The sequence below is a fragment of the Mustela lutreola genome, chromosome 2 (assembly GCF_030435805.1).
Source record: "Mustela lutreola isolate mMusLut2 chromosome 2, mMusLut2.pri, whole genome shotgun sequence".
Taxonomy (NCBI): domain Eukaryota; kingdom Metazoa; phylum Chordata; class Mammalia; order Carnivora; family Mustelidae; genus Mustela; species Mustela lutreola.
Genome location: NC_081291.1, coordinates 22,158,661 through 22,185,321, shown reverse-complemented (window position 1 = coordinate 22,185,321; position 26,661 = coordinate 22,158,661). Strand labels below are relative to the sequence as shown.

The following is a 26,661-nucleotide window of genomic DNA, read 5'->3' as shown; positions in this document are numbered from 1 at the left end:
ATTTCACCTGTTATTTCTTCAAATACTTTTTCAGCCCTGTTCTCATTTTCTTTTTCTGGGATTCTGCTGGCACTAGGGTTGGATCTTATATTGCTATTCCATACTCTTTTCATTTTTTTCTTTTCTCTGTCTTTAATTTTAGTCATTCTTACCTCTGTCCTTCTTATTCTGCTAAGGGGCTTACTATGGAGTTTCCTTGTGGTTATTGTGTTTTCAAAAACAAAATTTCTATTTTTGAGCTGAAGAGGGATGAGGAATGGGAATAGCCCCAACTTAAGCCACAACCCGGCTCCTCTAACCAAGCCTAGGAGCTTGTCTTGAGTAGTTAACCTTTCAGTTTGTCGTGTGCCATTAGCTAATTTTGCAACTTTGAAATAGTTGATTTTCATCATTTTTAGCCAGTGATTTGCTACTTTTCTGGGAGACTGGGTTCACTGAAGTACTTACTCTGCCATTTAGGAAGTTGATCAGTGTTTTGTTTTAAATGTTACTGTTAATGCATGGATATAAAGTGCATGCATGTGTATGCACACACATGTACACACACACGCACACACACACACGTATATGATGAATTTGATTCCATTGGTGTCATCCTTCGTTTGATGATCAGACTGCCCTGTTCTAGAGCAGTGAGTGATCTTTCAGATTGTGTTCTTTTGGTGTGATGTCATGTGTCTTTGATAGTTCAGTCCTTGCTTTCTAGTGTAGTAAGGGTCCCAGGTAACTCTTGCACATTTTTGCCCCAAACTTAACAATCTACCATTTCTCAGGAAAACTGTGTTTTTTATTTTTGGACAGTGGATATAATATTTAGAGACCATAGTCTGGGTGCTGGGGTGCTCATTGATACTAGATTGTCATTTCTTATAAGGCCTTTTCCATAGACATAGCTAGAAACTACACGTCTTTTGAAGAGAAAGGAATCAGATGGCTTCATTTTATAGTTACTATTTTAATTTAAAGTTGCAGGGCTTTTACTTCTTTGATTTTATGCTTGTGTCTCTTTTTTTTTTTTTGGAATTGTGTTGTTTCATAATGATGTTAACATCATCACTTATTTACCCTGTAATATTTCTGTAATTTTTTCAATAATACCAACATTCCAAGTATAACAGATAACAGTGTGAGGTTTAAAATTTCTTTATGGTTTTTGCCTTAAAATATATTCCACTGGGGTTTGCAGTCAGACTTTTTTTTTTTTTAAAGCTTTATTTATTTATTTATTTGACAGACAGAGATTATAAGAAGACAGAGAGGCAGGCAGAGAGAGGAGGAAGCAGACTCCCTGAGCAGAGAGCCCCATGAAGGGCTCGATCCCAGGACTCTGGGATCATGACTTGAGCCAAAGGCAGAGGCTTTAACCCACTGAGCCACCCAGGCGCCCCAAGATACTGTATTTTAATATGACATAAAGTAATCCTGTTTTCCTTGAGGTTATGTCACCAACAATTAGGTATTTTTGTTTCAGTTCATTTTTAGTTGGATTTTTTTCTTTTGATTTAAATATGTTTCCCTCAGCATTATGTAGTAATCTTTCTCCCCTTTTTACAGCTATATGAATATATATACCATATTTTATTCAGCCACTTCCTTACTGATGGACATTTGGGTTGTTTCCAATCTTGGTATTACAAATAGTGCTGCAAAAATGAATAGCTTTGTACATATGTCTTTTTGTATTTTTGCCAGCATATCTTTGGGATAGAGTCCTAGAAGTGGGATTGCTGATCAAAAGGTAAATACATATGTATTTTGCTAGATATTGCCAAGTTCTCTTTCACCAGGTTTGTGTCATTGTGCTTTACCTGCTTAAGCACAGCCTTACCATAGAGTATGTTGTCAAACTTTGGGATTTTATTTCCAATCTGATACCTTAGTGCTGTTCCAATTTACATTTCTTTTCTTTTCTTTTTTTTTTTTTTTTTTAAAGACTTTATTTGACAGAGAGACAGTGAGAGAGGGAATATAAGCAGGGGAGTGGGAGAGAGAGAAGCAGGCTTCCCACTGAGCAGGACGGTGTGGGGCGGGGGACGTTTGATCCTAGGACCCTGGGATCACCACCTGAGCCCAAGGGAAGGCAGACACTTTGGACTGAGTCACCCAGATGGCCCTCTAATTTACATTTCTTTTAAAATGAGTAAATTTCCACATGTTTCCATATGTTTAAGAATGATTTGCATTTCTTTTTGATAAATTCTCTCTTCCTGTATTTTGGTCATTTTTCTACCAGATTATTAGTTTGTTTCTTCTTGGCTTATTAGTAGATTTTAATTTATGAGGGTTTAGTTCTATAATTCATTATTTATAATGTTGCTGTTGATCTTTTATTTGTAAGTTAGCATGCTGTTTGAGGGAGAAGGTTCCTCCTAGCTAAGGACCATGAGTGTTCAGCCTTATTATGGTTTGGTAATGAAAATTGACTTTCTACTAACCCATACTTCCAGGATGCTCCCAATTTAGTCTTTTTTGGCTGGTTACATTTCTGGTGAAAAATTGGAAAAACACTTAAAAACAAATGGAAAATAATATAACAAACACACATGGATAAAAATGAATGGAAAACAATATAACAAACACTGGTGTTACCTACTGTGAAGAATTAATGTTATCATTGTCTAATATTTGTTCCCATTTTTTTCATCCTGTAAAATATCCTTAATACAGAGTCTGCCATTTTAACCATTTTGAAGTGTACAGTGCAGAGCATGAAGTACATTCACATTGTTGTACAACCATCACTACGGGGATCTCCGGCACTTTTTCATCCTCCCAGACTGAAGCTCTGGACCTGTTACACAGCAGTAACTCCCCATCTCCCTTTCTCAGGCCTTGGGAGCCCCTGTTCTCTTTTCTGTCTCTCTGGGTGTGGCTGCTGTAGCTCTTGCATGGAAGTGGAATCATACAGGATCTGTCCTTTTGCAAGTGGCTTACTTAGCGTCGTGTCCATGTTCATCTGTGTTGTCATGTGTGCCAAGATATCCTTCCTTTTTAAGGCTGAGTAATGTTCCATTTTATGTATGTACCACCTTTTATTTATCCGTTTATCTATTTATGGATACTTAGGTAGCTTCTACCTTTTGGCGCCTATGACTGTTACTGCTACGAACCTTTGTGTATAAACATCTGAGTCCCTGCTTTCAATTCTTTGTGGTAGGTACCCAGAAGTGGAATTGCTGGGTCATAGGGTGATTGTACTTTTAATTGTTCGAGAAACCACCATATAGTTTTCTACAGTGGCCGCACCATTTTCCATTCCCAGACCAGCAGTGCACAAAGATTCCAGTTTTTCATATCCTTGTTAACACTTGTTTTTTGCTTTTTCGGATAATGGTCATTCTAGGGGGTGTGAGGTGTGTCTCATTGTGGCTCTGATTTGCATTTACCTTATAATGTTAAACATGTTTTCATGTGTTGTCCCCCCCCCCTTTTCTTTTTGAAAGAAAAATTTCAGCCTCTTTTCCCTTCTAATCCTGTTTTCTCCTCTCATCACCAAAGGTAGCACTGTTGGAAGTCGATGTATCGTCTTCCCATCTTTGTTTTTTATACTCTTATTAATATGCATGCGTTTATAAAGAGATACTGCGAAGTTTCCTTTGAAGTCTAAACTGTATCTTGTGCTTTTCATTCTGCACCTGCTGTTTTTATTCGATGTGGGGTTTTATTTGAGATTTATCTATGCCAAAACTAGTTCATTCATTTCATCTGCTATACAGTACTACTCGCTGTAGAAGAACTGCCGTAATCTGTCTCTTCTCCTACTGATTGCTTTTGTCTGGTGCTGTTCCACACAGTGCTGTGGTGAGCGTCCTTGTACTTGCCTCCTTGTGTTTGTCTGAAGCTCAGGTTCCCCTAGGGTGCACTCATTCAGCCCCTATTCATTGTGAACTCTAGTGGCAGGCGTTGTTTTGGGCAATGGGGATACAACAGGAAACAAAACCCTGCTCTTAGAGAATTTATGTAAATTGGGATTATTGGATTCTGGAATATTTGAATCTTTGCCTACTCAACAAAAAATTTATTGAGTGTGCTGTGACAGAGATACAGGAGCGACCAACACAAAGTCCTGTCTGAAATAACAGAGTTTATTTTCTAATGGGGAGGATAAAAAGATGTATGGTGCACTGTCAAGTAGAAATGAATGCCTTTAAGATAATGAAACTAGAGTCTGGGTTTTCTGCATTAGATAAGTACTGATGGAAGGCCTTTCTGGAGAGAGGATGTTCGAGGAGAGGCTTGAATGAAATGAAGCTGGGAATGACACTGGGGAATGAGTCTTTGAGCTGAGGAAATAAACGCAGAGGAGACTTTGAGGATTGAACATGATTAGAGAATAGTAAGAATCCCAGGGTCACTTGAGTGCAGGGAGCAAAGAGGCTGGTTGGGGATGAAGTGGCAAGGAAGGTAGCCAGAGGTCAGACCATGTGGGGCCTTTGCACTCTCCCCAAGAGTTCAGATTTTTTAATAATTGGGATTCAAAGGTAAAATATATAGTGGTTAGGTCTTGGGCTAGAGAAAGAGAGCAATAGAAATGATGGGAAGTGGTTAGATTTGGGATATATTTTAAAGGTGGTACCTATAGAATTTTCTGATGGTTTTGATGTGAAAGATGTGAAAGAAAAGTTGGAAAGCAAGGATAACTCGACATTTTTGGGCTGAGCCAAAATACAGATTGGTGATGTCTTTTACTCATTTGGAGAGTACTAAGGAAGAATCAGGTTGAAAATTCAAGTTTGAAATGCCTATTAGGTCTGTCAAGTAGTTGGCATTAGATATTAAATAGTAGTCCAGAGTGACTGTAATCGTTACACTCTCGCCAGCTTTATATAATGCGTTTGAGTGAGCTCCTGATGGATTCCAGCAGGAGACAACATGTAACACTTCCATGCTGTTGGGATTCATCGATAATCAATGCAGTATGGGATCCCGCCATTTAAAAAGTGCACGTGAATATTTTGTGTGTGAAATCAATTAACTTGTGAAGTAAATTGTGTAAGTTAGGGTTACTAAGTTTATGTTTTTATACCTTGAGTTTTCTTTAATTGGGGCTCATTTGTTTCCTTTTGTTTTGATTTAAATTCCAGATGCTGGATCTGGTGTGGAAGAAGTGGAATTAAACTGGGAAGATTATCTAGAAGAGACCGGGTCCACTGCAGTTCCCTATGGATCCTTTAAACATGTAAGCAGTGATTGTATTTGTTTTACTGACTGTATCCCATTCCTTTGTCCCACGGTACCATTATTAGAGATTTTAGAGTTATTTTACGTTGGAGCACTTGAAAGGATTTGAGTGCTTTTTCCTCCTCCTGGCCCCTTCATTAGGAAAACTGGACATATTTTATTTCTTTTAATATGTTGTTTTTAAGTAATGTCTACACTCAAACTTGGGGCTTGAATTTACAATCCGGAGATCAAGAGTCTCATGCTCTACTGACTGAGCCAGCTAGGCCTCCCTGGACATATTCTAAAATCTTTTTCGGTTTTGTGTGTTTTCTGCCATTCAGTGCAGAACTTGTCTATTTTTTTTTTTAAGATTTTATTTATTTATTTGACAGACAAAAATCACAAGTAGGCAGAAAGGCAGGCAGAGAGAGAAGAAGGGAAGCAGTCACCCTCTTAGCAGAGAGCCTGATGCAGAGCTCGATCCCAGGACCCTGGGATCATGACCTGAGCCGATGGCAGAGGCTTAACCCACTGAGCCACCCAGGCACCCCATGGACTTGTCTTTTTGACTAGTCAAGAATATTGCTTTATTTTTGTCAAAAAATAATATTTTATTTGTAATTGAAGAACCTCTATAATTGAAGAAAATGGTTTATTGTCTTGCACTTCTTTTTTAAAAGATTTTACTTATTTATTTGACAGAGATCACAAGCAGGCAGAGAGGCAGGCAGAGTTGGGGGGGAAGCAGGCTCCCTGCCAAGCAGAGAGCCCGATGCGGGGCTTGATCCCAGGACCCTGAGACCATGACCTAAGCTGAAGGCAGAGGCTTTAACCCACTGAACCACCCAGGGACCCCTCTTGCACTTTGTTTTATGACCACTGGCTTGCATATTGGGATTAATTTCAGTAACATTATTGCTCTCTCTCATGTTGAGCAGAAACCTGAGTAGTGTCATATAGTGGGTCAGATTAGTGGCTGTTGCAGCACAGTTTTGTGCCATAATAGCCCAGTTAAATTGTTAGTCCATTGGCAACGTATTTGCCCTGTGTGATGCCTGAAGAAGGTAAGAAAATACTCCAAATTTTTTTAATAGTTTATATTGAGATCTAGTTTTTTAACCTGTTCACTTACACTCCCTCTTAAAATATAGAATACTTGATTCTGTTGATTTCATGTTTGTCTCAGTCTGTTTGGGCTGCCATCACACAATACTGTAGACTGGGTAGCTTAAACAACAGAAGTGTATTTTCTCACAGTTCTGGAGACTGGCAGTCTGAGATCAGGGTGCCATTATGATTAGGTTCTGGTGAGAACTCATTTCCTGGTTTGCTGGCAGCCACCTCACCGTGTCCTTAGATGGCAGAGAGTGAGAGAGCAGCCCCTCTGGTGTCTCTTCATATAGGGACATTGATCTTACCGGATCAGGTCTCCACTCCTAGGCCTCTTTTCCCCTTTCCTACCTTCATAAAGGTGCTGTCTTCAAATGTAGTCACATTGGGAGTTGGGATTTGAAATATGGATTTTGGGGAGACACAACTCAGTCCAAAGCAGTGTTCAACAGGGCGGAGTTCTTTGTTCTGGGGTTTGGGAAGGCAACAATGCCCACTCGGAGTTGTTTGACTTTGGGAAGTTGAACCATATTCTTGAAAGTGTTTTTATGGGGCGCCTGGGTGGCTCAGTGGGTTAAAGCCTCTGCCTTCGGCTCGGGTCATGATCCCAGGGTTCTGGGATCGAGCCCCGCATCGGGCTCTCTGCTCGGCAGGGAGCCTGCTTCCTCCTCTCTCTCTCTCTCTCTGCCTGCTTCTCTGCCTACTTGTGATCTCTGTCTGTCAAATAAATAAAATCTTAAAAAAAAAAAAAAAAGAAAGTGTTTTTATAAGCTGAAGAGTCCTGCTATTTTCAGTTTGTTTTGTAAAAACTCAGTCATGTTATTTTCCTTTCTATTTTTTTTTAATTTTTTTTTTAAGATTTTATTTATTTGACAGACAGAGATCAAAAATAGGCAGAGAGAGAGGAGGAAGCAGGCTCTCTGTTGAGCAGAGAGCCCGATGCGGGGCATGATCCCAGGACTCTGGTCCCAGAGTCCTGGGATCATGACCTGAACTGAAGGCAGAGGCTTTAACCCACTGAGCCACCCAGGCACCCCTTTCCTTTCTATTTTTTAGTTCATTTATGTCTTTCTAAAATTGAAGTGGTGAGATTTATGTATTTTAAGTAAAGATTTCATTTTATATTGACTAATCTCATAATCAATTTCAATATTTTTTTAACATGGAAAGCCTATTTGTGATCATGTAATATTTTTGAATTCTTGTTTTAAATGTTATTACTAATCTGATATGTATTTATACAAGCTTATTTATTTATACTAAAATGAAAATGGGGGTGCCTGAGTGGCTCAGTTGGTTAAGCGACTGCCTTTGGCTCAGGTCATGATTCTGGAGTCCCAGGATCGAGTCCCACATTGGACTCCCTGCTCAGCAGGGAGTCTGCTTCTCCCGCTGACCTCTCTCCTCTCATGCTTTCTTTCTCTCATTCTCTCTCTCTCTCTCAAATAAATAAAATCTTTAAAAAAAAAAAAAAAAAGTGAAAATGGAGGACAAACATTCTGACCAAAATTCTGGGTCTTAAAAATGGTTCCACCTCTCCTCTTTGACAAAGCAACAAGGAGAATGAAAAATAGATGTGTCCTTTCTCATCGTTAAATACAGAAAATATTTGTAAGCTTGAATCAGTATATTGTGAAGGGCTGCCAGGTACAATGAAAATCAAGCACTGGTATAGGAAGATGCTGGAGAAGCGGTGCTGGTGGATAGCTGATCATAGGCAAAGCTGGTAGAACTCAGATCAATCTCCAGAACAATGGAGATGGATGTTTAAAACGCTGGCAAGAGTTCTACAGGACCCAGTTTGGAATAAAGGAGGGTGGGAAGATAGGGCTGCAGAAGAAATTAGAGGCCAAACCACATTTGCAAGGAGGATGCATCTAAGATAGTAAAACAGTTTTCCTTATGGTACATGTATGGTACATGGAGGAAGCAGTACCAGTTTTGGAAAAGGCACTGAGCTTTATCTGGGTCTTCTGGAACAAAACCTTTAAGCTGCTAGGGGAGGGGATACAAACCCTGTTAACCCCAGGATGCAGGTGAAATCCATTGCATCCTGGAGATAGGACAGAAGAAGTAAAAGCCTTTGTTCCTGGAAGGAGGGTAGGAATACAAGCTGGAGCAATCGAGACCCCTACAGTTCCTATTCCTTTTTTTTTTTTTTTAGGATTTTATTTATTTATTTGACAGAGAGATCACAAGTAGGCAGAGAGGCAGGCAGAGAGAGGGTGAGAAGCAGGATCCCTGCTGAGCGGAGAGCCTGATGTGGGGCTCGATCCCCGGACCCTGGAATCATGACCTGAGCTGAAGGCAGAGGCTTTAACCCACTGAGTCACCCAGGCGCCCCGAAGTTCCTATTCCTAAGACTCAGGACACAGAACCTGACTGAGACTGAGGCTGAATCTCAGAGAATGTGCTTTCCTGCTTGTCTTCAACTATGAAGTGAGGAAATACTGGGTAACAAAGGTCTATTTGTAGGAGACAGACAAGAGTGTAGAGAGAAGTGATCTCTGAGATGCAGTTACACAGAGAAGACCTATGTCTGAGAGTGGAGCAGCAAATATTGAGGGAGGGAAAGCCACCTGGAAAATGAGCCTATACCTTAAATAAAAAATGCTGATGTATCTTGGAGACTATAGTGTACTGTGAGTAACTAAACAACAACAAAACCCAAACCCCGTTCCACTCCTTAACTACATTGACTTAACCTTCTCCCTCAAATTTAAGGCCTAAAAAGAAACATGCCCGTTTTCAGGCATGAATGTTATTTGCCTCAATCTCAATTATTCTACGTATGATGTCTGGCTTTTAACCAAAAATTATGGGACACATGAAGAAGCAAGAGAAAAACAGCAAACTGTCAAGAGACAAAGCATTCAACAGAACCAGACTCATAACGTCCAGATGTTGGAACTATCAGATAGTTGTTTTTGTTTTTGTTTTTTTTTAAGATTTTATTTATTTATTTGACAGAGATCACAAGTCGGCAGAGAGGCAGGCAGAGAGAGAGGGGAAAGTAGGCTCCCTGCCGAGTAGAGAGCCCTGTGTGGGGCTCGATCCCAGGACCCTGGGATCATGGCCCAGGCTGAAGGCAGAGGCTCAACCCAATGAGCCGCCCAGGCACCCCTATCAGACAGTTTTAAATAACTATGAGTAATAGGTTAAAGGCTATAGTGGAATAGATGGACAACATGTGTGAATAGAAAAGGACTTTCAGTAGAGATGGACACTATTAGAGTCAAGTGGGAATCTAAGAAATGAAAAACATAATAAGAGATGTTGAATGCCTGTGACAGGCTTATTGCAGACTTGTAGACCTCACAAATTAGGAATCAGTATACTTGAAGATAAGTCAATATAAATTGCCCAGACTTGAAATATAAAGAGAGGAAAAGTGGAAAAAGTCCAGACCAGAGCATCCAGTGCTGTAGACAGTATAAAAAAAAGCTTAATGCTTGTATAATTAGAATCTCAGGAGACAAGAAAGTGAGGAAAATATATTTGAAGAGCATAATTGACCACATAAGCAGAATAAAGGAGAAAAATCACATTATAACTCACTATATAGAGAAAAATATTTGATAAAATTCCACATGCACTCATGATACAAAGAAAACTCTTAGTAAACTATAGATGGGAATATCTTTAATTTGTTGAAGGATATCTATAAAAAAATCTATAGCAAACTTTATTAATAGTAATATGATGCATACCTTCTTTTAAATACAGAACAAGATGAAGGTGTTGTCTAATATGACTTCTGTTTGATTTTGTGTTATAGGTTCTGACTAGTACAATAAGAAGAACTATTAAAATGTATAAAAATTGGGAAGAAAGGAAAAAATGTCATTATTTACAGATATAAAATTAATGACCAACTTTAGCAAGATTGTTAGAAACAAGGTAGCATAAAAAATCTATTATGTTTCTAGGGTCACCTGGGTGGCTCAGTTTGTTGAGTGTCCGACTCTTGATTTCAGCTCAGATCATGATCTCAGGGTTGTGAGATCAAGCCCCATGTTGGACTCCTCACTGGTGTGGAGCCTGCTTAAGATTCTCTCCCTCTCCCTCTCCCTCTCTCATATATGTATATGTATGTATGTATGTGTATATATACACACACATGTATATGCATATATATATATATATATATATATCCATTGTATATCTATTATATTTCTGTATACTGGGGTCAAAGAAAAGTGGAAACTGAAAGATGTGATTACAATAGCATAAAAACATTAAATGGCCAGGAATAAATGTAACAAAAATTTGTAAAGTAACTTCAAGCCATAAAATGAAGGAATATACGTTGTTTATGTAATGGTAGATTCACTATTATAAAGATGTCAGTTCTCCCCAAATAGATCGTAGATACACTGCAACCCATGTCAAATACCAAAAAAATTTAGGTAGACATTGACAATCTGATTTTTTCTTTAAGATTTTATTTGAGAGAGAGAGAGAGAGCATGAGAGTGTGAACACAAGTGGGGAGGGAGCAGAGGGAGAGGGTGAAACAGACTCCCTCTGAGCCAGGAGCCCAATGCAGGTCTCGATCCCAGGACCCTGGGATCATGACCTTAGCTGAAGGCAGACGTTCAACTGACTGAGCCACCCAGGAGCTCCTGTTTTCTGTTTCTGTCATTTTTCTCTGTATTTATTAATTGGTCTTTTATTACTCTAAGAATCTATCCCTTTATTGTTAATTATTTTTTACAGTATGGACTCATGGGTATTGTTTAAATCTATGGGTTATAACCCATTACTTTTACTATTTTATTGCTCACATTGTCCCTAATATGAACATTGGGAGATCTTTCTGGTTGGCTCCCATGTCCTTTCTAAATGCTCCCATCACTTTTGGAGCATTTCCTTACTTTCTGGCATCACAAGATATTCTAGGCACTTCATGTGTTTTTTCTGCTCCGGAAGTAGAATCATTCATTTCTCCATGGAGCCCGTGTTCTTTTTCATTGGAGGATGGCATTTATAAATGAAGAATTTGTACACTAAGTTTGCTTTTTGCTGATGAGTATCATTACTTAGAGTCCCTGTCAATTCACAGATCTAGGAAATGTATTAGCACCCACATATGTGCACATCTGTGTACTATTCTCTGTCTGTCATTTTGACCTCATTCAGATGCTCCCGATTCCAGCTAAGCGCCACCAGGATTGTGCTGATCTGCTCTCTCCTTATTTTTACTTCTTAATCCCACAGTGAGAAATGTGGCTCTCATTTCCCACAATATATGTATGTATTTAATCTTTGTATACACATGAAATAATAGTTCAGAATTGCTCACCTTTGCCTTTGTGACCATATAATTTATCATCTGAATTAGGACACTTTGAGAGAGAAACAGGGCATTATTAATTATTATTCAAGGATAACAGGTATAAACATAGACTGTTTCAGGGAAGCTGGGAGGTGTGGCCCCTACATATGGCATATATTATACTAATATATTATCATTATAGCTGTTTCTGTCCTTCCCCTTTTTTAGCCTCATAAATTTTTCTGAAGGATGGAGAAATCACTCTTGAAAACATAATGTGTTGAAGGTTACTAAAATAGTGAACATTCAGCGATTTATGTACTGAATAGAAAACATTTTCTATAATCATAGTAGGCTGCTTTGGTGAAAATACTGAGTTCTATTAAAATTCCTTCGGCGTCGGCAGGAACAGAACAGTGCGCTGTTCTCTGTTCTGTTTGGATCACTGCTGTGAGTTAGAATTGGAGTTTTCTCAGGTTTCCCTTGAGAAGGTTTTATTTCATTTAGTGTTTCATAATTGTAAGTTTTAAAAAAGAATTTTGCCTAAAGAAATACTCATTTGAGGTACCTATCTGGTGGTTAATAACATTTCCCTGTTCAGGTGGACACACGTTTGCAAAATGGATTTGCTCCTGGGATGAAACTAGAGGTGGCTGTGAAGACAGACCCTGAAACCTACTGGGTTGCCACCATCATCACCACCTGTGAGCAGCTGCTGCTTCTCCGCTATGATGGCTACGGGGAGGACCGGAGGGCCGACTTCTGGTGTGACATCAGGAAGGCCGACCTCTACCCCATTGGGTGGTGTGAGCAGAATAAGAAGACCCTTGAAGCCCCAGAAGGTAATCAAATACTTGCTCGCAAGACATGATATGGTACTGCTGTGTGCACAACCTTGAGGTTTTCGATCTTCCGCATGTGTTTTTCTAACTGCCTGGGGTTAGCATTTTGAGTGAAAATATTGATAAGGAATAATGCACATTTCCCTATCTTTAAAAATTATTTTGGAGGCTTCGTAAAGCCTTGATTTTTTATGATACTCCTAGGAAGCATCAGTTTTATATCATCCTGTAAAACTGTGAGGCTCTTTGAGTTTGGGACTTGTAGGTCTGTTTGTCTTGAAGTAGTTAGGCCAGATTGCTGTGCTGTTGATTCTCTTCTGATTTTATTTTCCTGCCTCTTCTCACCCCTCAGTGATCTGGGACCTGTGAGTTCTTAAAATGAGTCACCTGAAGTTCCCTTCCAGGAAAGACCCTTACTGGGAGTAGAATCCAAATTGAGCGGGACAGAGACAATAGGACAGGAGGAGGAGGAAGGTCATGTAAAGATGGAGAAAGGGAAAGAAGGCTTCAGGTTTAAAAAATACCAGATCTTACATGTTTTTCTTCCAGCTACTTATTTTGATGTAATTTCAGCTTTACAGATAAGTTGCAAAAATAGTAGAGAAAATTCTTAGAGACTTTTTGCCATTTTCCCCTAAATGTTGATGTTTTACCAAGTTTATGTTCTCCATCCCTCTGCCTCTCATATACACACGCGTGTGTGATTTTTCAATGAATCATTTGAGAGTCAGTTGTAGGCACGATGCCCTTTTATTCCTACCTTCGTGTACTAATAAGGACATTCATTAGCATAATAAAATAACAAAATAAGGAAATTAACTTTGGTATAACACTGTAATTTAATCTGTAGATCTTATTTAGTTTTTATCCATAATGTTTTTATAGTAAAAGAAAATCCCAGATCATATGTCACATTCAGTTGTCATATCTCGTAAGATTCCTTTAATTTGGAATAGTTTCTTAGTTTTTGTCTTTCATGACTTTGACGTTTTTGAAAGTTAATGGGCCAATTTTCTCAATAATACTGGTTATGCCTTGTTTCTTTTCCTGGTCCAGGATTCAGTCCAGGATAATACATTGTATTTCATTGTCATGTCTTTTTAGTTTCCCTAAACTTTCTTTGTCTTTCTTGGTGTTTTTGATATAAGGTGGAATAAAAAAATTTGATATAAGGTGGAATAAAATTACTTTTATATCCCTAAATAAGTATCTTATAGGAAGATACTTTGAGATAATGTAAATATCTCATCACTCTTCAAACTTTTATCCACTATTGTTAGCACTGATTTATCATTTTTATCTGAAACAACTGTTATTCTAATGTTTACCAAATAGTGTTTTCTAATTCTGCCTACATAACATAATAGGCTTTCTACAAGAGAAAGAGCTTTCCTTTTCCTCCATTTACATACATACAATTGTGTATGTGTGTGAGGGTAGACTCATGATTCTTACTTTACTCAGTGGGTTATAATCCCTTACTGTCATTATTTATTTTGAATTTGGCAAGTGGCCACCCCTTTAAGCTGGCTGATGCGTCCTTTGTTATGTTCCCATCATTTTTTGAGTAGTTCCTTATGTTTTAGCTCAAGAAACTCTTCCCTGAAAACAGCCATTTCTTCAAGAAGTCCTGGCTTCTTTGGTGAAGAATGGTATTTTGAAATGAAGATTTAGGTGTTAGGGTCCTTGGGGGTTTGTGGGCTTCTTAGAAGCCTTTTTTCTCTTTAAAGATTTATTTATTTATTTTGAGAGAGAGAGAACTGGGGGTTGGATGGGAAAGGGAGAAAAAACCCCAAGCTGAGCCCATAGCCTCATGTGGGGCACGGTCCCAGGACCTTGAGATCAGGACCTGAGCTAAAACCAAGTGTTGGAGGCTTAACCGACTGAGCCACCCAGTAGCCCCTGACTGCCATATTTTAAGTGCTTTGTGAAAAAACGTTTTAAGAGGAAGCTCTAGAGACATGAAGCTACTGGCCTACCATCTCATCATGAGAGTCTAGGAAAATGCATGCATCTAATTTAAATGATTTTAGTTGGATACAAGGTTATTATAAGGAAAGAGTGAGTGGGAGAGCGTGGAGAGAATGGTGGAGTAACATTGTTCCAGAGAAACATAACCACAAAAGAGTTGAACATTGTGTCACCAAAAAAATTTCAAAGAACCAACTAAGAGAAAGTAGTAACAATGATAGAAACAGTGAGAAAAAGTATAAATAAAATTTATAAAAATTCAGAAATGAGATGGAAAAAAGGGAGATTTGAAAAGAGAAAAAGTAGGAATTAGACAAGAACTAGAAATAAAAAAATACTGGAAATGAAGACTAAGTTAATGTGAACTCAGGAACAAACCTACCATGGATAATAGCTGAAGAGAAATGGAGGGTGAAAAGGAAGAAAATTTTTAAAATAAAAAAGAAATGAGGGGATGCCTGGGTGGCTCAGTTGGTTAAGCGGCTGCCTTCAGCTCAGGTCATGATCTCAGAGTCCTGGGATCGAGTCCCACATCGGGCTCCTTGCTTGGCAGGGAGCCTGCTTCTCCCTCTGCCTCTAGCCTGCCACTCTGTCTGCCTGTGCTTGTGCTCTGTATTTCTCTCTCTCTCTAACAAATAAATAAAAATCTTAAAAAAAAAAAAAAAAAGAAATGAGGAAAGAAAAAAGGCTCGGGGTAGAGTCCTTGAAGAAAACCACCACAGTGAAACAATAAAGTACTATGAACTTTCATTCAAGAAAACTTGACTAAAATACATATAAAAAGGGCTCACTTGCGCACAGGAAAATCGAGAACAGCTATATCAAGGTGTGTTCAAGTGACACTTGAACAGGTAATTTTTAAGATTTTATTTATTTACTTATTTATTAGAGAAAATGAGCAGGAGGGACGGGCAGAGGGAGAAGCAGGCTCCCCACTGAGCAGGGAGCCCGATGTCAGATTCGATCCCAGGACCCTGAGACCATGACCTGAGCTGAATTGAAGGTAGACGCTTAACTGACTGAGCCACTGAGGTGCCCCTGACACTTGAACATTTACTTTAAAGTAAAATAAAATCCCTTCGTTATTCAGGCAAAAGTCCCAAATTTCTTGAAAAGGAGGGGAAACAAGATTGTTATCAGACAAACAATAGTACTTTATGATAAAAGATATTAGGGTAACATAGTCAAGAAATTCAGTAAAAGAGCCTATGAGATACAGGTTTTACGTCTGGCCACACTGAACTTCAGGTATAAAGGCTATAAACCGACTCTTAGGAAGATGTGAAGATTCAGGAACAGTGTTCCTGTGGACCCTTCCTAACACATCCATTGGGGAATGAGCTTCAGAAAACCAAGTGAATGAAGAAGAGACATTAGCATAAGAACTGTGAATGAATGAGACATTAAATATATGTGTAGCTGTAGAACTTGGAACTAAAGGAATGTTCCAGAGGAGACAATGTAGTAGTATGTAATGGCTCCATGATCTGACAGTACAGATACAGTGTAACTGTAAACCTGTGAGGCTGTCGATGGTGGGTGGGGGAGGGCGTGTGCATTGTGGTAAGCCTCACTTGCTGCCTTTTCAAAAAACCAGCTTTACTGCACAGTAGTTAAATGAATTACCTTTTATTATTTATTTTTTTTAACTAATTATCTTTTAAGTTAATTGAGAGTAAATGACAATTACATGAAATGAGATGGTAAAGAAGAGGAGAAAAAAGAGGTTTTGGCTAATGTAGTGCTGTTTAGAGAACAAAGAAATGGAAAATAGTCCAAGAATAGAACTAAAGTGTTATATGAAGGTACTAGTATATACTAAGTATATACAGAAGAACAGAAACACAAACCTTTCTAAATGCCAAAAAATAGATTTTAAAAAACATGTATGTTCAAATAAAATAGATCACATAGTGAGAGCCTGCACAGACACACACACACATCAGTAACTTATATTTAACAATATGACAAAATTGAGGACCTATCTTTTTTAAAAATTTTCTATTTTTTATTAACGTATAATGTATTATTAGCCCCAGGGGTACAGGTATGTGAATCGCCAGGCTTACATACTTCACAGCACTCACCGTAGCACATACCTTCCCCAATGTCCATAACCCAACCATCCTCTCCCTACCCCGATCCCCAGGAACCCTCAGTTTGTTTTATGAGATTAAGAGTCTCTTGTCTCTTGTCTCCCTCCTGATCCCATCTTGTTTCATTTTTTCCTTCGAGGGCATACCTTTTGATAACATCCGTAAACATTAATGGGCTTAGTCTTCTATTAAAAGTAAAAATATAGTTCAGGTTCACTCAGAAAATAAAACGCACTTTTAAAAATTTAATTTAATTTAATTTATTTATTTGAGAGAGAGGGAGAGAAGAGTGAGGGACAGAAGGAGAGGAAGGCTTCCCACTGAGCTGGTAGCCACATGCAGGGCTCGACCCCAGAACCCCAGGATCATGACTTGAACCAAAGGCAGACACTTAACCAGCTGAGCCACCCATGCACCCCTGCAAAACCCACTCATGTGCTGTACAGGAGACCCACCTAATGGAGAGATTCTGCAAGGATTAAAATACAGGGATGGACAAAGATATACAAAAATCAAATCAAATAGAAAAGAAAGTAGGAGTGTAAGTCTTGGTATTTCATAAAGATCAGAAAGCATTGTGAGATAAAAGGGAAACTTTATAATGATAAAAGCTGCAGTGCATGGTTAAAAAAAAAAAGGTGACCATCTACATATAGTCATGGAGTGTTCTGGTTATCTTGTTTCTTGAAAAGAGAAAAATGTATGAAGAATGGAAGAGGAAGCATATGAATGTGTATATGTGAAGTTCATTTTTTATGTTTGTTTTGTGAAGTTCATTTTTAAAAAATAAAAGGGTAAGTCTATTAAAAAGGTTTCCTGTGGGAGGAGGAGCCCCGGTGGCTCATTCAGTTAAGTGTCTGCCTTCAGCTCAGTTCATGTCAGGGTCCTGGGATTGAGTCCCTGCATTGGACTCCCTGCTCAGTGGGGAGCCGGCTTCTCCCTCTCCCTCTGCCCTTTCCCCCACTCACGCTCACATGCTCTCTCTCTCTCTCACCTGCTCTCTCAAATAAATAAATAAAATCTTTAAGGAAAAAAAAAGTTACCTGTGGGGAAGGAAGGTAGTGGAATGAAGGGGGGGCCAGGGATAGAAGCTAGGTTTTCTGAATGTACCTATTTTGTAAATTTGAATTTTGAACTATGTATTTTATATAATTATAAAACAAAATTAAATTTTAAATAAAATTTCTAAAAAATAAAAATACAAGCAGCATAGAAATGTAACTGTGTATGGAGATTATGAAGTGATCATTCAGAGAATTACTTCATTGGCTTTCAGATACAGTAATTTAAATGTACATTCCTATTAGGGGTATACCATAATCACAAAAACAAAAGTAAGCTGTTTTTGGTCATCATTGTTAGTGGCAAAATTAATGTTATTTTGAAGTAATATGCAGGTATTGTGGGATCAAGTCATAATGAAATGTATGAGAGCTAGGGCTTTTAGCAGGAAAGAAAGAAAACAGAAGTTGGATAAATGAAGTTAAGTAGAAACAATGTCTTGATGAATTTGTATTGGAAGTATCAATATGAACTCCTAATATGGTTTATGTCTTTTAAAAAAGGGAAGATACTGGGCACCTGGGTGGCTCAGTGGGTTAAGCTGCTGCCTTCGGCTCAGGTCATGATCTCAGAGTCCTGGGATCGAGTCCCGCATCGGGCTCTCTGCTCAGCAGAGAGCCTGCTTCCCTCTCTCTCTCTCTGCCTGCCTCTCCATCTACTTGTGATTTCTCTCTGTCAAATAAATAAATAAAATCTTTAAAAAAAAAAAAAAAGGGGAAGATACTATTCTAGATACTGAAAAGGTCTAGAAACACAAACAGTATAAAGAATATTAAAAAATGAGCACCCTCGGCACCCTAATTATGACCTCTAAATACCATTTTACCTGAGTAAGTTATTGCTCCTTGGAGAAGGAGCTGATTCCTGGACAGGGGCAGGTAATGTACAAGCTGAGCCTGGGACACCATTCATACCAAAAGTAGGAAAGATGTCACTAACTGTTTACTAGGGTCATGTGTCAAAAGAGATTCTTGTGGTTAAAGACAGGACAGTATAAGCATCAGTAAGACAATAGCTACAGTGACCTGGAACATGTCTTATGTGATATAGCCAATAGTTTCCCAGTGAGACTTGTAAACAGAACGCTCACTGATTGCCTTTGGAAGATACTAGGGAAGCCACTGATGATTTTGAAGGCTGATAAATACAGGGAAGGATAAAGAGAATCAAACATATATCCTGGCTTTTTTCTGTGAACTACACCTCAGGGTAATGAACTAGTTGAAGAAGTGAAAGTTTTCTTTATAGAATATTTTCGTTAGTAAACAAAAAAAGGGATGATGGAAAAATCACCATTTTTAGTCTCTAATGAATCAGTGTATCTATGCAGTGACCATTAAAAGCTGCTAACACCACGGGGCACCTGGGTGGCTCAGTGGATTAAAGCCTCTGCCTTCGGCTCAGGTCATGATCCCAGGGTCTTGGGATAGAGCCCCGCATCGGGCTCTCTGCTCACGGGGAGCCTGCTTCCCTTCCTCTCTTTCCGCCTGCCTCTCTGCCTACTTGTGATCTCTGTCAAATAAATAAATAAATAAAATCTTAAAAAAAAAAAAAAAAAGCTGCTAACACCACAAAAGGAGACAACCAGAGTGATTGTGCTTCTTGATGGACATGGTAGAAGGTTACAGCTCCACTCACGAACTGTTCTCGACAGTGGCCCCCTCCCAAAAAAGATGTCTGAATTTGATCAAGCCTATAACCCTAAGTACTGATTTATAGAAAGTACAGAGGTTAATGGAGCAGCTGGTTACCCACGTACAGGGAGGCAACCAGTAAAAGCAGACTCAGAAGAACTCTAAACAGGGACGCCTGGGTGGCTCAGTTGGTTGGACGACTGCCTTCGGCTCGGGTCATGATCCTGGAGTCCCGGGATTGAGTCCCGCATCGGACTCCCAGCTCCATGGGGAGTCTGCTTCTCTCTCTGACCTTCTCCTCGTTCATGCTCTCTCTCACTGTCTCTCTCTCAAGTAAATAAATAAAATCTTTAAAAAAAAAAAGAAGAAGAAGAACTCTAAACAGACAAAAGGCTCTCTCTCAACAGCAAATACGCTGCTAGAAAAAGAGAGAGAGAGTAGGGAGTTGGAGGGGGAGAAACAGCATATGGATTAAAACAGACTTGAGCAGTATATCAGCCATTTGCAGTATTATGTATCTCATTGGGATCCTGATTTGACCAAGCAAATTGGAAAAACTGTTTATCAGTCATCTGGATAAATTTAAATTTTGGACTAGATTTTTTTTGTTGAAGAATTATTAATTTTTAAAGGTGTGATATTGTTGTATTTATATCAGAAGTTATTTTCTTTCAGAAATACATACTAGGGTGCCTGGGTGCCTCAGTGGGTTAAGTGTCCAGCTTGTGATTTCAGCTCGGGTCAAGGTCTCATGGGTCATGGGACTGAGCCCCATCTCACACTCTGCACAGTGGGGAGTCTGCTCGAGATTCTCTCTCTCTCTCTCTCTCTGCCTTTTCCCTTCTCATGTACTCTGTCTCTCAAATATATAAATAAAAATCTTTAGAAATAAATACTGAGATTAAACTGGATGAAATTATATGATACAATTATGTGATGTTAGAAGTTGGCTCTTAAATAGTTTGTGGTTGAGTGGGGCAGACTGTGTGAGGGTATAGATCATCAGGGATTGGCAAAGTACCTGTAAGAGGACCAGACAGTAAATATTTTAGGCTTTACAGACCATGTGATCCTGTAACAGCTACCTAATGTTACCTTTTAGTGTAAAGCAGCCGCAGACAGTGTGTAAACAAATGGAACTGTGTTCCAATAAAACTTTAATTATAAATAGACAATAGGCCAAAGTTAGCCCCCAGGTTGTAGTTTGCCAACCACCTCTGGAAAGACTGACCATGAAGTGACAGTTGTGAAAGCTGGGGTGCCTGTCGTCATTATACTATTTTCTCTACTTTTATATATATCTGAGGATTCCCATCATAAAAAAAAAGAAAGTAGTTAATTTTTGGATAAAATTGGGCCCAGCTGGGGCACCTGGGTGGTTCAGTTAGTTAAGCATCTGCCTTCAACTCGGGTCATGATCCTAAGGTCCTGGGACGGAGTCCTGCATTGGTCTCCCTGCTCGGCGGGGAGTCTGCTTCTCCCTCTCTTCCCTGCTTGTGCTCTCTGTCACTCTCTCTCAAATAAATAAAATCTTAAAAAAAAAAAAAAAAAACTGGGCCCAACTACCTGTTGCTATATTCTCGTTGTTTTGTGTGTACCTCCTATTAAACTAATGAGGAAGTATATCTATTGAGACGGGGATTTTTTTTAAAGCTCTGAAAGAAGTAATACGTTGGAGTCAGATATTAAAAGTACAAATAAATCACTTTCAGTGGTTTAACTTCTCTGTATTTGGTTGAGTTTAGTTTCTCTGTGTTCTGTAGCTGACGTTATGAGTAATCACTCATTTATCCCCTCATCTAGGCATCAGAGATAAAGTGTCTGATTGGGATGAGTTTCTGCGGCAGACCCTGATGGGAGCGTGTAGCCCTCCTGTTCCACTTCTCGAAGGCGTGAGTATTATTGCTTGCAGAATCAGTGTGGAAAACTCTTCTCATCTTCAGTGATATTTCCTGTCCAAGGAATCTTAAAATTGGTTACTCGTTTATCACTCTAATGCAAATAAGCATTGTTACTACAGACCTAGACAATGGGTGTTGGTGGGTTTAAACTTATCCTCACAGCTTGCCAACTGGTGCCTTACTTAGTGCTTAAAATGTTCTGAATTTGTTGCTAACACATAAAAATCTAGTTTTCCAGATTCTTTTATGAAATTGGAAAATGTGGCCTCTTGGGGCTCTCTGTCATCGAGCAGGTGCTGATTTCACTTCAGGAATTTTAACTCCCACCCCAGGTGACTTGAGACTCCCTTTTGTTTTGCTCAGAAGATAGCGGACCTGTTGTATTCTTACCACCTACCTGCCTTCAACAGTCCTTTTAAATTAGTATAGCTTTTAAGCTTGTTAGTGAATATAATATAGATTTCTTGTTTTTATGAAATCCGTTTATTGGTTGTGACATTTCTAAGTTCTATTTTGTCACTTTCTGTCATACCAGTTACATTCTTTGTGGCATATGTGAAATGCAATGTATGAACATTCCAATTTCTCTACATTTTTGCCAACACTTGTTACTCTCTTTGGGTTATAGCTATGCTACTGAATATGAAGCAGTTTCTCATTTTGAGTTGCATTTTCCTAATGACAAATGATGTTGAATATATTTTTCTGTACTGTTTGCCATTTGTATATCTTCTCTGGGGAAGTGTCTTTGCCCATTTTTTAAATGGGTGGTCTTTTTAGTACAGAACTGTAAGAGCTCCTTATGTCTGGTAACAAGTCCAGGTCAGACACATGATTTCCAGAGTATTTCGTGGACTGTCTTTTCACTTTCTTAATGATACTGTTTGCGGCACAAAAGTTTATTTTGATGTACTCCAGTTTATCTATTTTATTGTTCTTGTTGCTTATACTTTTGGTTTCTGATTAGGCTTTGTTAATGCAGGGTTACAAAGATTTACTGCTATATTTTCTACATGTTTGATAGTTTTGACTCTTACATCTCATTCTGTGATCCGTTCACATTCCCCTTTAAAACTTGATTGACAGATACTCTCAGCTGAACTTTATATTTTATCCTCTGATTCATTTCCTTATGCTTAGCCAGGTCCTGGCACACACTAAACAAACACTGAGTAAAATTTTAATGAATGAATGAAATCTTGAACAAATGATTTAATAGATATCCAGCTCTACATTGACCTTGATTCTGCCATCCTGATTTTTAGCTGTGAATGTGTTCTTCCATTTGTTCATGTTCTTTTGCATATATATGAATATGTAGGTGTTGCAGAGCCATTCTTATTAGCGAAAAAAAAAAGTTTGAATATTAAGAAATGGTTAAGTGAAGGCATTGGAATCAGCATTCCCTTTTATTCCTTATTCTAGCTTTTTAAAAAAAAGATTATTTGCGAGAGAGAGAGAGAGTGTGTGTGTGTGTGTGCATGAGTGAGGGGTAGAGGGAGAAGAAGAGGCAGACCCCTCTGAGCAGGGAACCCTGTGTGGGGTTGGATCCCAGGACTCCGGGATCTTGACCAGAGCCGAAGGCAGATGCTTAAACCGACTGAGCCACCCAGGCATCCCTATTGTAGCTTTTAATATGTATCTAGAGAGTGATAATTAAACTTTTCTATTCCATCAGCATAATCAAAACACTCTGTTGATAGGAACATTGTTGCGAAATGAGTAAAAAATCAGAAACAGCTGAAGTGCCATGAGTAGATAAGTGGATAAATTGCTGCCCATTTATAACACAGAATATCAGTAGAACAGTGTAAGGGAATGAAGAAGATTTATATGTGCTATAATAGAAAGATAGCCGTGAGGTATTAAGTGGCAAACATGAATTGAAAGAGTATACAGTGTCCCTGTTTTTTTCAAAAAACATGAGAGAGACAGACACAGGTAGATGTTGACTAGTGTGTAGAAAACCCAGGTTCAGCGTGGGCGCCGGGCTGTTCACCATGGTTCTTTCTCAGAGGTGGTATTGTGAGGGATTTTGACTTTTGCCATGTTCGATTTTTGTTTAATGGTGATCGTATTTGCTTTTACAATCAGACTAAGTAATGATGATAATTTAAAATTTTTTACTAGATGACACTATACAACATAGTCCTAGAGACAGAGGTCTGTTAAAATAGTTTCATTGCATTATAAGTAGAATTTTCTTTAAGGTACACATTTTCATGTCATCTGGAAATAATACTGTAGAGACTTGTATGATACTAGGCCTTTCAGTGTCATGGTTTTGAGTGGGTAGAAATAAAAAGGCTCATTGAAGATCCTTTACAGCTTGACTTTTTAAAATACTGTGTGAGCTTCTCATAATCGTTTTCACCTCTTGTACCTACAGCTCCGCAACGGGAGGAATCCTTTAGATCTCATTGCTCCAGGCTCCAGGCTAGAATGTCAAGCTTTCCGGGACTCATTAAGCACTTGGATTGTTACTGTAGTGGAAAACATTGGGGGAAGGCTGAAGCTGCGTTATGAAGGACTTGAAAGTTCTGACAATTTCGAGCATTGGTTGTATTACTTGGACCCGTTTCTTCATCACGTTGGTTGGGCTGCTCAACAGGGATATGAGCTTCAGCCCCCATCAGGTGAAGATGTCTATATAACATTTTTCTTCTAACTGTTATGTTAATGTTATGTTTTTACTAACGTTGTTATGTTTTTACTAACATTGACAAGACTGAAAAATAGTATGATACTGTGTATTATAAAAGTGTAATAGACACTTTTAATAGACAGTAGTAATTGCAAAAAAAAAAAACCCATCACATATTTAAGTGCCTATTTTTCTTTTGTTTTATTAATTTAGTAATTTGCCACACATCTTGATGTACCTTATGGACTCCTGCACTCCCCAACTCATACTGACCCCTTACCAAAATTGATGAAAAATTTTCCAGGTAGCATTTAGCTAGGTACAGGAGGGTAGGATAGGTCTTAGGATAGGTCTTGGTTCAGAGAGAATTGTTAACTAGAGGAAATGACAATAATCTCAAAACCAGAGTTTCGGTTTAAAGCAGTCTGCACTTCTGTGCTTCCCTTGGGGGCTTACGCGATTTTGTGGCCTGCAGCAGTCCTTCTGATCTTGCTGCAGGGATTTTGCCCAGGCTTACTACTCAGCTCTCAACAGAGGGGACAAAGTCCTAAAGTCAGGGTGCAGGTTGTGTGAGTGCAGATTGTGTAAGTCCTCTGGAGCCCTTTCTTTTCCCCATGGAAAGTGACTTTTCTGTTTACGTGAATGCTTTCAGAACAAATAGAACGTGTGTACATTCTCCTCACTTAAAATGTCCTGTCTTGTTTTATAAAAGCCATCCGGCATCTGAAGAATGAAGCTGAGTGGCAGGAGATCTTGGCTAAAGTGAAAGAGGAGGAGGAGGAGCCATTACCATCATACTTATTTAAGGTAAAAACAAAACAGGACAGATTGGTGCCCACCTTCTCACAGCAGGGTCTGGCAGTCAGGGGAGGCGCAAAGTGGACAGTAACCCAGGGGGTCAGTGAGAATGCTGGGGTGTCTGAAGGAAGAAAGGTTTGAAGACTGGAGTGTTGGGGATCCTGCTTTTCTTCTAAAAGTAGTCTATGTTTTCTCCCAACATTCTCTAAAACCATTTGAGTCTTTTCTTTTCCACTCTTTTTTTTTTTTTTTTAAAGATTTTATTTATTTATTTGACAGAGAGATCACAAGTGGGCAGAGAGGCAGGCAGGGGGTGGGGGGGAAGCAGGCTCCCTGCTGAGTAGAGAGCCCGATGCTAGGCTCAACCCCCAGACCCGGAGATCATGACCTGGGTTGAAGGCAGAGGCTTAACCCCTGAGCCACCCAGGTGCCCCTTCTTTTCCACTCTTAACTACATAGCCCCAACTTGTTATAAAATAAACTTGTTTTCTTCCAGGTGGCTTTTGTGTACCAAATACAGGGAGTAGGAGTACTTCCTGTGTTTTTGTTTCTGAATAATTTTTTCCAGGAAAGAAAATACAGGATTAAATTATGTACCAGGAACTGGGCAGTTCTATTTTAATTAATTAAGAGTAGTATTCAGCTATATATGAGTATAAAGTGAATGTGAAAATACTGTATTTTTATTCCCTCTTGGTGTTTGCATTTCAGGACAAACAAGTTATTAGCACTCATTCATTCTCTGTAAATATGAAGTTGGAAGCTGTGGACCCCTGGTCTCCTTTTGAGATCTCTCCTGCTACAGTTGTTAAGGTAAAAGAGGGACAACTCTCTTGGTATGAATACCTGCAGGGGTGACTTGTTTAGGAAAGTGGTTAGAGTTTTGGTTTTCAGGCTCTGCTACTCTGAGCCATGTTTCTCCTAAGCAACGCTAGAATGACTTCTATGCACATTTTGTATTTGTACTGTCCGATTCTCTGTGGCCCATTCCTTCTTCTGGGCCTGGTCACCCCAGCCAACCACAGCGTGGGCACCCGAGTAGTGGGGTGTGGTCTGTGGGGCAGGCCTTGTGATACATAACCAGAGGGCACTTATCCAGCAGGCAGGCCTCGGTGTCTGAGAAGTCTGGGCACAGGCAACAGTGTCAGTGTCCACCCAGGTACAGGACTCATGTGGGGGTGGGGCAGGTGGTCTGTGTCATGAGCTCTGTCCAGGATTGCTCCAGAATGGAGTCCGGGGTCCAGTCTTTTGGAAGGTTGACAAAAGTAAGGCTCCTAGGGAGTAAGCACAGGAGATGGGCAGGTTGTCAGGCCCTGGTAACTCTGTGACTGACCCAAGGCATAAGACAAGGGGTTAGTTCAGGATTGGAGCCCACTGACCCAGAGTAGAGCCAGAAGACAGGTGTGACTAGAGGAGTGGTCGCTTGGATGCGGACGTCTTGAGATTTAATTTTTATTTATTTATTTATTTGGTCTTAGGAGAAGATTATTCTAAGAACAGGGAGGGATTCTGAACCTGCAGTGGGGTCAGAAGGCCCCTTCTGGAGACTGAAGGGCCGTGGGGTGGCAAGGAGCTGGAGCGGGTTAATAAAACCTTTTTGACATTTGAAACTAGGCTAGGACCCAGAAATCCACTGTACAAGTTGTGCTGGACTCCTCACTCAGCCTAAACTAAGTTTTGTTTGGAGTCCAAATTATTAGATTTGAACCCAGGTTCTCATTCTTTCTTGCTGGGTAAAATGGGGCAAGTTGTTTAACCTCTTTTTAAATCCCATTTCCTTACTTTCAAGAATGGGGTTGATCATGGTACCTACCTTATGTTGTAAGGAGGATTAAAACTGAGTTAACGCATGAAAAGCATTTAATGAGAACAGCGCCTGTTGTGGTGCGTAGTGTTCTTTTTTTTTTTTTTTTTTTTTTTTTTTAATATTTTATTTATTTACTTGAGAGAGAGATAGTGAGAGAGAGCATGAACGAGGAGAAGGTCAGAGAGAGAAGCAGACTCCCCATGGAGCTGGGAGTCTGATGCGGGACTCGATCCCGGGACTCCAGGATCATGACCTGAGCCGAAGGCAGTCGTCCAACCAATTGAGCCTCCCAGGCGTCCCGGTGCGTAGTGTTCTTTACACCCAGTGTGGCTGTGCAGTTTTGTAACATGTTTGTC

General features: G+C 39.4%; 1 protein-coding gene across 17 annotated transcripts in view; it reads left to right on the top strand.

Annotated features, from left to right (window-relative positions):
- SFMBT1 (Scm like with four mbt domains 1) overlaps window positions 1-26,661 on the top strand; it is a 120,825-nt gene that overhangs the window by 68,307 nt on the left and 25,857 nt on the right. For all 17 annotated transcript variants that reach the window (XM_059161166.1, XM_059161160.1, XM_059161164.1 and 14 more), the window contains 6 exons: window positions 5,085-5,179; window positions 12,152-12,392; window positions 20,959-21,047; window positions 23,446-23,692; window positions 24,413-24,507; window positions 25,210-25,311. In XM_059161166.1, the coding sequence (XP_059017149.1) occupies window positions 5,085-5,179; window positions 12,152-12,392; window positions 20,959-21,047; window positions 23,446-23,692; window positions 24,413-24,507; window positions 25,210-25,311 (869 nt within the window). The remainder of the gene's footprint in view (window positions 1-5,084; window positions 5,180-12,151; window positions 12,393-20,958; window positions 21,048-23,445; window positions 23,693-24,412; window positions 24,508-25,209; window positions 25,312-26,661) is intronic.